The sequence below is a fragment of the Callorhinus ursinus genome, unplaced genomic scaffold (assembly GCF_003265705.2).
Source record: "Callorhinus ursinus isolate GAN/ISIS: 27379988/994484 unplaced genomic scaffold, GSC_fseal_2.0 scaffold6, whole genome shotgun sequence".
Lineage (NCBI taxonomy): Eukaryota > Metazoa > Chordata > Mammalia > Carnivora > Otariidae > Callorhinus > Callorhinus ursinus.
Genome location: NW_027397068.1, coordinates 60,661,042 through 60,675,346, shown reverse-complemented (window position 1 = coordinate 60,675,346; position 14,305 = coordinate 60,661,042). Strand labels below are relative to the sequence as shown.

At 37.9% G+C, this 14,305-nt stretch overlaps 1 protein-coding gene across 12 annotated transcripts in view; it reads left to right on the top strand.

Moving 5' to 3' along the window:
* SHPRH (SNF2 histone linker PHD RING helicase) overlaps positions 1-14,305 on the top strand; it is a 109,124-nt gene that overhangs the window by 72,126 nt on the left and 22,693 nt on the right. For 9 of the 12 annotated variants that reach the window (XR_012378608.1, XR_012378609.1, XR_012378607.1 and 6 more), the window contains 4 exons: positions 6,593-6,685; positions 7,394-7,480; positions 8,257-8,435; positions 13,398-13,478. Coding sequence is in view for 7 of the 12 variants with exons in the window: in XM_073894043.1 (XP_073750144.1) it covers positions 6,593-6,685; positions 7,394-7,480; positions 8,257-8,435; positions 13,398-13,478 (440 nt within the window). In the remaining 5 variants the exon portion in view is untranslated. Of the gene's footprint in view, positions 1-1,507; positions 1,729-6,592; positions 6,686-7,393; positions 7,482-8,256; positions 8,436-13,397; positions 13,479-14,305 lie in introns of those variants that run through there. The other 3 variants (XR_012378611.1, XM_025866287.2, XM_025866288.2) reach the window with 3 other exon arrangements.

Below are 14,305 nucleotides of genomic sequence, written 5' to 3'. Positions count from 1 at the left end.
TTTTTCACTGTGCTGTACTGCTTCAAGAAATTTTAGCATGATAAGTGTGTGAATGGCAAATTTCAGAAAATGACTTCATTTTGCTTTCACTCTAGAGTGACAAGTGACTGATAGCCCCCTCTAATGTAAGCCATGATTTGAAATGTTTCCCATTCACTAGGGTGTATGTATTTCGCATATATGGAATATATATGTGTAAAGTCTCTAAAGATATGGCCTGCATGTTGACATAAAGTAGTTTCTAAACAATATTCTCTTTAATGTTTGGTGAAAAATAAGACCCAGTGCATTCATCATCTGCACTGTTTGACTTTTTTCTGATGTTCTTCAAGGCCACTTTAGCCCTTATTTCTGCCAGTGGAGCAAAGCATAACCATGACAATCCATAGATACTGCAGAGAAAAAGTGAGAGAGGAATGTGGACAGATTCAGTAAATAGAAAAAATAGAGGGACTCAAGGGAAGAAGGACAGACTGGTGACAAAGGGCTATAATACAAAGCAACAGTAACTGTCCAGTCATAGAGCACTAGTTTTATTTCTGTAAATCAAGTACAAATAGCACTTTACTGCTACAGTAGGGAGATCTCATCTCTCCTCTCCTTCCTTTCCTGCCTTCCTTGAGTAAGGAGTCTCAGCAATAGGAAATAGGCTTGAAGGGAATAGAGTGAAGCCAACCACTGCGTATCTTCTACATCATACTCAAAGGTTTTACCTATTCCCTCTTCTTTCCCCAATAATAAGACTTTAGGGAATGGAAAGGAGTACCTCACTCTACGAATGACCTGATGAGATATTTAGTCCCATTCTGGTGGGGGCAAGTGTTGATCAAAGTCTAAATCATTACTACTTGATAACTTTATTATTAGAATTCTTTCAGTCTACTGAGTATATGATAAAGAAACAAAAGTGAGTTTTCCATCCTTTTAACACATTTAACAAATTTTAACTCAACTTTCGGTTTTTGGAATTTTATAACATGAACCTGAGACTGTAGAGCTACTCCAGTCAAGTTTAACTCTGTGATGAAAATAAGCTAGTTGCACTTACTTAGAGTAGTTCAGAGGCTGCATGACATTTCTGATCTTTAGTCGTGCAACTAGACAACCTCTAGGTCAGATTTCATAAGAAATATTCTTTGTTGGCCCTTGGTGCTAATGGGTATCTTTTTTATATTTTTTTCATTGCCTTGACTTCTACCCAGAAGTCTAGAGCTTTTAACTTTGCAGTTTATTTTCCAGAAAGTAGAAAGGCCACCTGTATATGTAGTTTGGAGGCCTTGTTTGGTTTTTGTTGATTACATTACAAGGAAGGGAACAAAGATTTTTGTAAAGAATATTTTATATGATTCTCTTGCTATAAAGAAGGAAAAATCCATCCTTTTTCTTCATTAACTGTTAGAATACCCTTGACTGCTTGCCTCATGAGGGGAACACCAGGAGAGGTACTGACTTGGTCTGACTGGTAACACTTTGTACGGCTCCCATCCTGATTCTCCTGTTGCCTTAGGGAGAACAACCATGAAGATACGGTCAGTGGAGGGCAGAGGACAGGTAATGTGTCTTTACTCCAAAGCTGGGTCTTCATCGTTGATATTTCAGAAGCATGAAGAAAAGCCAAGCATTGATCACAAAATCAGGGTTGATGGATATATATCTTGAAAAACCAAAGAAATTCTCAAGAAAGGATGGAAATGAGGAAAGGGACAAGAATTTCAGAAGAGGACGAAGGTGCTTATATTTAAATACAACTTTATCATTGTAATATACTAAGAAGTGATCTAGCAGTCTTGTGGGGTTTCTGTTCCCGTGTACCTTCCTCCCGAATACATATCATTCTAACTTAACTTTGCACCTGTATGTTTACTGATACAGCTAAAAAATAAGCTGAGTTGGACTGAGGCTACCAGTTTACCTGTCTTAAAAGTATTCATACTTTGTAACTTTGTTAACACCTTGCATAGGGATAGATTCTTGGGCACAATTCCTCATCCTAATCTCTCTTGTGCCTCTTCTGTGATCTCCTCCAGCCTTGCGTGTATGTAACCCATCCCCTTCTTTGTGTTTTAACCTTTTTTTAACAAACTGAGTATTTATTTTCTGTAGCAATGGTCACATTGAATAGTATTCTCAGAAACTGACAGATTTGTGCCAAATTTCATTTATGCATTTGAGATAAAAACATTAAAAAGAGCAGTAGAATGTGTATAGTACTCATTAAGATGGTATAATAAAACATTCATTTAAATTGCATCCAGGCCAAACCAGCAGTATAAACCATCTTTTTTGTTATTTTCTATATTCTGCAACATTCATTAGACTATATGTTTTGGGGAGTAAGGGAGTGTATCTTTTGATCTTTATATGTCTAGTGCCTAATATAGTTCTTGGCATTTTTGTTAAATAAATAAATGAATGATTTGAATAATCAAATATGAATTTACTTGAAATGTTGGGGGCACTTGTATCATGAGGAAAATGCAGAAGAAAGTCTGCCCTTTCTCTTTGTTCACTTTCATAGACTCTGCTGTAAGACCAACCATAATCTTTTCAGTATTATTTTGGAACTCTTGCTTTTTCATTTGGAAGTAAAAAGCACAAGCAAGAAAGAAAAAAAGTTCATGAATGAGGGCATAATGTGGTGGGAATCTAGGTTTCTAAAGATTAAAGATAAAAACCCATTGGGTTTGGGCACCTGGGTGGCTCAGTCGGTTAAGCATCTGACTTGATTTAGGCTCAGGGTTGTGAGATCAAGCTCACATGGAGCTTAAGTGGGCATGGAGCCTACTTAAATAAAAAATGAAAAAATAACCATGGCAAAACAATTAGTTGAGGGAAAAGCTGCTCTTCTCCAAGAAAAATCTCTCCTCTTTCCCTTATGAAAGACTAGTTAAAGTGTCAAGCACAGAAAAAAATCTAAAAGAGTAAGATCAAAGAATACTTAATTTTTTTTTTTAAGATTTTATTTATTTATTTGACAGAGAGAGACACAGCGAGAGAGGGAACACAAGCAGGGGGAGCGGGAGAGGGAGAAGCAGGCTTCCCGCTGAGCAGGGAGCCCGATGCGGGGCTCGATCCCAGGACCCTGAGATCATGTCCTGAACCGAAGGCAGACGCTTAACTGAGCCACCCAGGCGCCCCAAGAATACTTAACTTTTAAATCCAGTTGTCATTCATCAAACATTTGTGAGTTACTGTAACTAATGTGTATTAATATAGCACTTTTGCTTACATTATTGCATTTAACACAACTGTGAACCACATACAGAGAGGTAGGAAAATACTGACAACATAAATTTAACATATACAGTATATGAGAGATCCTACCAATCAGTAAGAAATGAAAACTTAGGTTTTTTTTCTTCTTTAATTGGCAAAGGATATGAATACAGTTCCCAGAAGAAGAATTCTAAATGGCCAATTAATGGTATTCAAATTCAGTCTCAGGAAAATGTAGACTAAATGAAAATTTGGCTCCTCATTTCACCTATCAGACTGGCAAAAACAAGTGTGCAAAGAAAGAGACATTTTTAACCATTGGTAGTTAAAAGTTACAGCATTTTTTTTAAAGATTTCATTTATTTATTTGAGAGAGAGAGAGAGAGAGAGAAGGAGGGGGATGGGCAGAGGGAGAGGGAGAAGCAGACTCCCCGCAGAGCGGGGAGCCATCATGGGGCTGGATCCCGGGACTCCCGAGTTCCAGCATTTTTAGATGGCAATTTGATCCACCAAAATCCAAGTATTTACTAACTTTTTTGAGTATTTGACCAATAATTCCACTTTGATGTGCCCATCCAATAAAAATATTTTCACATGCATCCAAGTATCACTGAAGTATTGTTTATAATAGCAAAAAAGAATGCAAAAATCTAAATGTATATTAATAAGCAAATATTTAATAAATTGTTCTACCCTAAATGTTGTACAACTGTTGAGGTCGAGTAAAGTAAAAATCCTACATGAATAGATTGCTAAGATACAGTGTTAAATGAAAAGGCCATTTTTATATAAGCTTCTAAAATGCTTAAGGGGTTCTAACAGGATAAATGCCAATTCTTAGTGGTGTTTTGAGAGGGTAGTGCTTTAAGAAAAGATTTAGCTTCTTTAATTCTGTATATTTCTGTTAGCTTAGTTGTCCCGTAAGCATATTTTGCTTTTATGTAATTTTTTTAAAGTTATCCAAAAAGTGCTTGTGATAGATACAGTAAATAAGACAGAAACCAGATCCTTATCTAACTTCTATTCAGTTTTTCTCCTATAGTTTACCTCCTTTTCTGTGTTAACTTTTTAAAGGTCAGTAATCCTTCATTGTGCATAAGCATTTTCTTTCCATTTAGCAACAAATTAGGAATTGTTATTAAAATAAACTCAGCGGGGGCGCCTGGGTAGCACAATTGGTTGAGCATCCGACTCTTGGTTTCAGCTCAGGTCATGATCTCCAGGGTCATGGGATCGAGGCTGGTGTATGGCTCCGTGTTCAATGCAGTCTGCTTAAGACTCTCTCTCCCCATCTCCTTCTGCCCCCCCCCACACACACACACATACATGCACATGCTTGCTCACTCTCTCTCAAATAAATAAATAAATCTTAAAATAAATTCAACATATCCTCTTGTAACTGGGAGGCAACATTTTTAATTTCAATTTATGATAATTTAAATGTCTTCAAGTAGTCTAAAATAGGAAATCTTTTGTCTTGACAGAAACTTACCTTAACACAGTGGCCTAACATAAGGATTTTGCATTTACTGGATTTGTTTTTTAAAATTATGCAGGGCATGCATGCTCAAACCAAGACCTGCCAATATAGACGGGCCACCCACTAAGAAGTCCATCCATTGTTCTCATTCTCAGTAACCACTTCTGCCCGAGTGGAAGAAAAGGGGTATTAAGGTAGTCTCACCCCCCACCATGTAGCTTTATGCCAACCAGAGCTTTGGATTTCTGCACTTCTTACTATTCTTTCACAGTGGCAGTAACTGGACTAGGACCAAATGGTTCCAAGCTGTGACATTTGCAAGGGATCATTGAAAGCTACCACTGAACTGTCCAAACTTCGATAAAAGCAAATGTTCTGGTCTTTTTCTTCCCAGAGTTAGCACTCTAGTTTGGAATGTTGCTTATAAAAGGTTATTATTATGTTTTCTTTTGAACTTTTCATAAGAAGCAGCTTAATAGATGGAAGGTTTTATAGTTATTATGGTATTTCATTTGAAAATATTTTTGAAAATGAGAACTTGCAAGGGATATGAATGTTTCTGTCTAAACTCATTAAACAATACTTCATGCTGATTTCCCGCTTTCTCTCATTTGAGATAATTTTGCTCTATTTAAGACACTTTTTAGACTGAAACAGATCCTTTATATTTTTTAACCTTTCAAGTATCATTGGCAATCTGCATACCAGAGAAATAATTATATAGACTCAGGATTTTAGTATTAGGGTTTTAAAACTTCTTCCATAATTCTGTCTTGCTAACTTAAAGTTGATATGCCTTTCTTGTTTCGTTTACATATTTTACCTTTGATGTCTCTGTGTAAAAGTGGTGCGAGGCGTCGGTTTGAGGAGAAGAGTAATGCTGCTGTGATAATATTTTTACTTCTTTTTGATTAGATCTGCCCCCCTGGTGAGATTATGTGTGTCATCATCTGTGCTCATATTTAATGTCTTAGAAAGATAATAAGTTGCTGAGTATCTACTCTGCCAAGTGTTGAATTAAATGCTATACATGTATTTCTCATTTAACCATCACAGCAATCTTTGGAAATAGAATTATCCTCCCTATTTGGCAGTTGAGGCAGCTAAGCCTTGGAAAGGTTAGTTTGCAAAATGCAGAACTGGCTGGTCAACTTTGAATTTAGATTTTTCTCAAAATCCCATGCCCTTAATATCTTCATGTCATGCTATCTCCCAGAACATTCCAGGAGGAAAACTTTCAATGAAGGCTACAAAAACATTTGCTCATTTCCTCATTTTGTTATTCCTTCATTTTTTTTTCCTTTTCATACTTTTATGATGGAAATGATTATGGAAAATGCAAAAACCACTCATGGAGTGTTTATCTAGCTTTGTAGAAATCTGCTGCTGTCCAAGTGGATGTCATTTGTACCTCTGTCACTATCCTTTGTAATTCCCTTGCAGGAAAGGATCCTTGCTGGGTTGGATCCTTCAGTTTGCTTACACTGGAATTTTGGAATTTTGATTCATTGTATTCTTAACATTTCTAATGCCCTGATATCTGAAGTGAAGAGTGTTTTTAATATAAATTCTGCTTATCTAAAATAACAAAATCTTATAACTACAAATCCTAACCACTTTAACCTAAAAATCTTCTATTCGGGGTCATAGCACTGTATGATTTTCTGATGTGTTTCATATTCAGTTTTCCTGGGGTGTAAGTTCTATAGCTTCTGCAATTTGAGGCTAACGAAAATTTCCAACAAATACAAAGTAAAGAGTACACACATACTCACCTGAGAGTTTGTTTTGATGCACATGTAGTTTTGGTAATACAAGTGGTTTATATTGGTTTTCCTCTCCCCTATAAACTAGATTTTATTTGGTAGTGATGTGTCTTCTTGTTTGTGTTCAAAGGGCAGCCATTCTACAAAAGTGGAAGCTGTGGTCAGAACTCTGATGAGAATCCAGCTTAGAGACCCAGGCGCTAAAGCACTCGTCTTCTCAACGGTACAGTCAACATTTCATCCTGAGTCTTAGCTCACACTGGCTTTCTGTCTCTTATCAGTTTATATCTCAGAACTCATGTTTAACGTTCACCCTAATAAAGTTGAGATTTAGAATTACTGCTAGATTTTCCATGTTTGGTTTTTTTTCTATGTCCATAGGATAGAATTATTTTTAGAGAAATTTGGTGATGTTTTACAAGGCAATTTGTATAGCTACATTTCCTCTTAATATGTTTTATGGGTAATTTCGAATATTAATATGTTAAAAATTAGAATCTATAACCTTGAAAGTCTCATTTCACAAGTGAAATTGGTCATTTGAGAAAAAGAAAGTTAAAGTAACCTACTGAATAAAATATCGAGTAAAAATTCTAGTTTTTATTTCTAAAAGGTAAGCAACTATATCCGTTAAGCACTCCCATTATTTATTTTCTATTACTTATGTTTATCCTAATTCAGTTCCCAAAGACACCCATGTCTTTTACACTGTCTTTAACCAGCATGTGATTTAAAACAAACCAGGGGCCGGGGGGAACCACTTCCATTTTGGTAGTAGGAAATAATATTGATGGAACCACATTTGAAGGTTTGTTTTTATATTTTCTTAATTCTGAGGTACAAAGTTATTTAGATTTAGTCCCTTTTCAACTCCTTTTTATATGAAAGCTATGTGTAAATACTTGTTTTCTTATTGTTTTATGTGTTCTAGTGGCAAGATGTATTAGATATTATTTCAAAAGCCCTCACTGACAACAACATGGAATTTGCTCAGATCAGTCGTGTTAAGACATTTCAGGTATGTCAAGAAGATTTTTCTTGTTTTTGGGGGCGGGCGGGTTTGGATTCAGTTGCCAATTGAAACTGCTATTCATAGCTTACTTGCATTTATTGTCTTGTGTAAGGGTTTCAGTTATTGATTCATTATAAAATTAACATCAAAAGCAAAGTAGCGAAACTGTAATTATTTTCTATCCATTTATACCCATAGCAAGATCATTTTTTTTTAAAGATCTTCTGACTTGAGGTTGTTTGCTTCAATAGAGGAAAAGATGGCCTATGATACACCTGTTGAATGGACAGGGCCCTCATGCTGAAATTAGGTCCTCAAGACACTGCCAGACAAAACTCTGTATGGTCAAATTCCTTATGCTACACTCAGCACAACAACAGGCACACACCCTAAGGCACACACCCTAAGAGACAAAAACAGAAAGGAGACCAAGTGAAAATGTAGCAGATTCATGTCTCTGATCTCCTCCTCACTCTGACACACTCTTTCTCATTCTCTCTTTTCTCCAAGCTCATGTAGTTTAATTTGCATATATCACGCACACATATCTTGTGCTTCCACTGTATCAGAAAAAAAAAAAGAGAGTTTATGTGACACTTCTCCTCATGAAGTCAGGCAACAAGTTTACATTTTTTAAAATTGGTAATTTTACATTTAATTGTCTTAATTGTTACATTTCACAATGACCTGGATTCTATTAGGCTTTTTAATATGAACTATAATATACTGCTCTTATTTTTAAGTGATCCAACTAAAATTTAAATGTACCTTTCTTTTTTTAGGAGAACCTTTCAGCATTTAAACATGATCCTCAAATCAATATTTTGCTGCTGCCCCTGCACACAGGTTCTAATGGATTAACTATCATTGAAGCAACTCATGTTCTCTTGGTGGAGCCCATATTGAACCCCGCCCATGAGCTTCAAGCCATTGGGAGGGTGCACCGAATTGGACAAACAAAGTAAGGACTAAAATTAGCATCAGTTACATTTGCTTCAAGTTTCTAAAATACAAGTCGGTATTTAAACTCTTCATTTATGTTCATTATAACCTATTCCTTTTTAATCACTTATTTATTAAGTTTTCAAGTATATGACCAAAAGACATTTTGAGATTTCCAACTCTCCCTCCTCCAAACAGCAAATCCCTGTATTCTCCCAGATTTTTGTCTTCCCTCCTTCAGTCTACCCTGATCACTTCACCAAAACAGTTTCTTAAAATATTTAAGATAGCTGCAGAGTTGAAGGCATCCATCATGACTTTGAGAAGAATTGATTTTTGATTGTCTAAAGTAGTCTGAATTTAAAAGAAGGCATAACTCATTCATGATTCCTTTTTAAATTCTTCCCCTTAGAAAAAGATAGTCCCTTGGGTCTATTCTAAGAGGTAATTAGATTTAGTTTAGGCCCAGCCTAATACTGGGCCCAAACCTAGTGGTGTATATTGTGTAATATCTACTACTTTTATTCAAATATCAGAATAGACAGTTATCCTTCATAAGACCTCTTAGATGTATTACCTCCTAGATGTTAGCTGCCTTGAATATTTAAAAAAATGCATACTGAGTACTCATTAAATAAATATTGAGTGGCAACTATTTGTCACTCATTATGCTAGATACTGAAGACTCAAACTGAGTAAGACATAATCTGCTCCCCCAAGGAGGTCACTGTGTAGTACAAGAAATATTGCAGTAGAATATGAAAAAATAGAAGTACTATGGTAATAAAGAAGGGAGTGATTGGTTGTGCCTAGAGATTCAGGGAAGACTTCATTAGGTTGTCTTGAAGGACTAATTATTTCAAAGCTGGGCTGAAAAAGGGTACTCATACAGCCAAAGACAGTTGCATGTACAGGAACACAAGAGATAAACACCATGATATTTCCAGGGACTGGGAGGAGTTTGGAATTGCTGGGGTATGGAGTATGTGGAGAGGAGTGACAGGAAATGCCACCTTATATGACGTACTCAAAAAACTGGATTGCTTTGTAAGCAGTTGCCAAGCGAACAAATGAGGACTTTAATTTTCAGCAGAAAAGAGACATGTTCATCAAACAAACCTGTAGTAAAATATGGCAAAGTAACATAACTGTAATAAACGCACTCTTGTTCTAAGTATTATCAAGTGTCATTTAAAATACAGCTTTATCTTATTTGGTTGGTGTTTGGGGGTTTTTGGGTTTTTTTTTTCTTATATTTTTAAACATTGCTTTCTTGCCAGTGTTTTCCAATGCGTAGACTGGATTCAGCTGAGATGTAAGACCACAGTCTAAAAAGGCCATTCAACACTACCTGACAGTCCTACTATGCCTCCCTAGTAGATAGATTTTTCCACTTTCTGAAGAGACTATCTTAAAAGTCTTCTGTAACCACTGCCCCACTGATGACAGTCTTGCCTCATATGTAGAAAACAGATGAAGTCCGATTTGAAGCATCTCATCTTTTTATCACCAGCTTGAACAGTCTACCTGCATCAATACCCACATACTTCATTCAGTAAATTTTTATTGAACACCTTCTGAGATGCCCTCAGGGAACCTAAATTCTAGTTACGACAGTTGGTAGAGAGACAGATGGTAAACAATAACATAAGTGAAATATATGCTATGTTAGGAGCTGGCAAAGTAGAGCAGGGTAAGGAGGATTAAGAGTGTATTTGGCTAGGGGCTGCTGAGTGGCCCAGTTGGTTAAATGTCCAACTCTTGATCTCAGCTCAGGTCTTGATCTCTCTTTAAAAAAAAAAAAAAAAATACATTTGACTGAGCAGGTTAGCATGCAAGATTTTTTTTGAGAGAGAGGGAGAGAAAGAAAGCGGGGTGGGGAACAGAGGGAGAGGGAGAATCTTAAGCAGGCTCCATGGAGCCCAACGCAGGGCTCCATCTCACAACCCTGAGATCATGACCTGAGCCAAAATTAAGAGTCAGAAGCTTAACCCACTGAGCCACCCAGCATGCAAGATTTTTATGGGGAAGTTAACATCTGACCAAAGACTTAAAAGAGATGAGAAAGCCATGCACACGTCATGGGGAGTAATATTCAAGCAGACAGCACACTCAGTACAAAGACCCTGTCAGGAGTATACCTGGTATGTTTGAGGAATAGCAAGAAGCCAGAGTTGCTGAAGAGGAATAAGCAAAGAGAAGAGAAGTGGGAGTTGAAGTCACAGAGCCAGTAGGAGAGGGGATTTTATAGGGCCTAGGAGGTCACTATGAGGACCTTGCTTTCACTATGTATGAGATAGGGAGCCAACAGAAGGCTTTGAGCAGAGAAGCAACAAGTCCTAACTTAAGTTTTGAGAGACTCATTCTGAGTGCTCTGTTCAGGACCAGGGGAGTAGAAGCAGGGAGAACAGTTAGGAGGCTGTTGTATAGTCCTGGTAAGAGTTAAAGGTGACTTGGACCATGGTAGCAGCAGTGGAAATGGTGAGAAGTGGTCAGGTTCTGAACATATTTTAAGGGTAGAACCAATAGCTATTGTGGACAGACTGGACATGGGATGTGAGCAAGTCAAGGTCAATGCCGTGGTTTTTTGACCTAGACAACTAAAAGGATGAAGTAGCCTTCAGCTGAGCTGGGGAAGACTACAGGGTAGAGCAGGTTTGGTGAGGGGAAAACCAAAACTTATTTTAAATAGAAATTTGAGATGTTTATCTGATATTTATTGGACAAATGGAGATAGCTATTCTGTAATTGGACATACAAGTCTCGAATTCAGGAGAAGTCTGTGCTAGAGATACATTTGAAAATGACAGGATAAAAATGGTATTTTTAAGTCACAGGACTGAGTGAGATGACCTAGGGAGTAGGTGTGGGTAGAGAAGAGGACCAAAGACTGGACTCCAGAGCACACCAAAGTTCAGGGCTGTGGGAGAGGAGAAGGAACCAGCCAAGGTAACAGATAAAGATCAAACAATGAGTTGGGAAGAAAACCAGAAGAAAGAGGTTCCTGGGAGTCAAGTATAAGAAATGTAATTCAAGAAGGATATGACCAACTATATTTCATGTACTGTTAAAATGTCAAGTAAGATAAAGATTGAGAATTGACCCTTAGATTTAGCAGCATGGAGATCGAAACCAGTTTTGGTAGTGATTTGACTGTAAGAGAGAATAGGGTTTTATTTATTTATTAATAAACACACACCTAACAGACGGGTTAAGTAACTTGTCCAGGGTCACATAGCTAGCAGAAGTGGTGGCGGTTTCAAGCATAGCTGCTGCCTCCCCAACCCCTCCTTTTAAGCACAGTGCACTGCGGCCTCTGCATCGCTGGCAGGACTCGTATTTTGAGCAATTTTGCTGCAAAGAGCAGAGAAAAGGAAGAGCATGAGATCAAGAGGTTTTGTTATTGTTGTTTCCTTTCATGTGGGAGAAATAATGGCGTGATTCATTAGAAACGGAGGACTAGTGAAGCAAGAGAGAGGAGAGAGTGCCAGAATAATGCTCGAGTGCAAGCCTTGCTTGTAGGAAGGGGTACAGATATTTCCTCTGTAGCAATAAGCAGGCTGGCACAGTATCTTCCTTCCCTTTATTACAGTGGGAGAAGTAAGCCAGCCATTCCACTTGTCATGGGTCCCATCCCTTCTCAAGGACATTCCTCTTGTAAGACATGACCACATAAGTGTGGCTTCATATCGTCTGTCTTTAGAAACACCCCCCCTCCATTCCACCTCCATCCCCACATCCTTCCCCCTCCCCCTCAGCCTTCCTGGTTGGGTTTTTGTCCTCACTGTGCCGCTGAAATGAGCTTCATAATGTTATTGACCGACTTCTTGCCAGTGGTCCGTGAGGGTTTTGTACTCATCTATACTTCCTAGATGAGCTTATCCAGTCTCAGAGCTTTAAGTAGCATTTATATATGGATGACTCTCAGACATACGTCCCCGGTCCAGACATGCCCCTTCAGCTCCTGTCTCAGACTCACATACCCAGTTCTGTTGCTTCACACATATCTGGATTCCACCTCCCCTTGGATACCTAGATAATGGAAAACTCAGGTTTAACATGGTAAAAGAAAGTGTATTCCTACTGCGCTCTCAGCCACCCCCACCCTCCCCATCTTATAATCTGACTCTCTCATCTGTAGTTTCTCAGACCATAAATCCAGGACTTTTCCATACTTCCTCTCTTCGTGCCACACATCCAAACCATCACTGAAGTCTTGCCAACTCTACCCGCCAAAGATATTCCAGACCGTCTGCTACTTACTGTTTCCACTGATACAACCAGAGCACAGCCCACCCTCTTACCTGGACTCCTACGGAACTCCTTAACTGGCTTCTTGGCCTTCACTTTTGTTACCTAACAGTCCATCCCCCACGCAGCAGCCAAAGGGATGTCTAAAGTATAATCCAGTATTAAGTCAAATCACACATAAAACCCACAGATGGCTTCCCCTCAGTACCACAATAAAATCAGATTCCTGCCTTATCCCTCCAGACCCTACATGATCTGCTCCCTGCCCACTCTCCAGTCTCACTTCTACTCTCTACCCCTCTGTTACAACACACTTCTGCCATGAGAGGCTCCTTTCTGCCCTTCCAACATTTTAAGCTGGTTCCAAGCATGTTCTCTTCCCAAGAGCTTGCATTTATTTATTGTTGCTTCTGTTTGGATGCTCTTTCTGCTTCTTGGCTTAGCAGCCTCGTTCCCATCGGTCATGTTTCAACTCAGATGTTAGCTTCCTTGTGGGGTTATCTGTACCATCCAGTTTATGTGTTTATTGTGTGTCTCCCCTCATTAGAATGTTAGTTCATTAAAACTAGTTTGTTTTATTCACCACTGACCGCCTCCCTCCCAGCTCCTTGATTAGTATCTGCCACAGTGGGCACCACATGACTGATGAATATAGCGTATAATATGTGAAGTCTTATTTGTTCTAATTGGTTTTAAGATGTTTTTAAACTTATTATTATGTACCTTCTAGACCTACTATTGTACACAGATTCTTAATTAAGGCAACAATAGAAGAAAGAATGCAAGCAATGCTGAAAACTGCTGAGAAGAGGTAGGTTACAGTCTCCTACAAGCCGATGGGTGTTTCCCACGTGTTTGGGACTTCTTCACTTAGATGACCAGATACTTTTTAAAAGCAAGATAGGACATTTTACCTATCTACAATTTCCCAGTTAATGCTCTAGACATCCTATATTTGATTTCATTTATTAATAGGGATTGTAAAGTTTAAAAATATTTAAACTGCCCTACATTTCTTTGCCATATTGGATTACTTTTTAAAGAAATCTATCTTTATGCCCACGCTAAAAGCCTTAGTCTGATATCTGTAAAAGGAAACTTACAGTGTTGCTTTATACATCACACATGTTAGTCACATGCACATGGGAAGATCTGGACTTAAAACTCAGCTGATGATTTTGATATTCGTTCCAAAGGCAGAACAGGAGCAGAGAGACCAGAGTAGCCTTAATTTTAAAAATTTAACTTTAGAATTATAAAACTTTCTAATATTTATTCCATAATTTTCTTCCAAGTCATTTTGCAAACATAAACCAATGCTTTACTACATCCTTATGAGATAGGTATGGTTGGCAGATACAGAGGAATGATTGCCTTGGGGGGATGTCTCTACAGAGGCACTGTGCATAGCAAAGAAGCAATATGAAACCAGAAATCTCCTTCCATTTGTGGTTTATGGGAAGGAAAGAGTCTACCATGAAAGCTGTTTTCATCAGACATCAAGGTTTTTTACTGTTGATGTTTCCATGTGTAACAGGATTCAGCGATTATGGTTAAGCTGCTTAAATAAAATAGCATTTAGAAGAGCTATTGAAATTCTCTTGAAATACACTAACTTTGGGAAGTAAGAAATTCTAA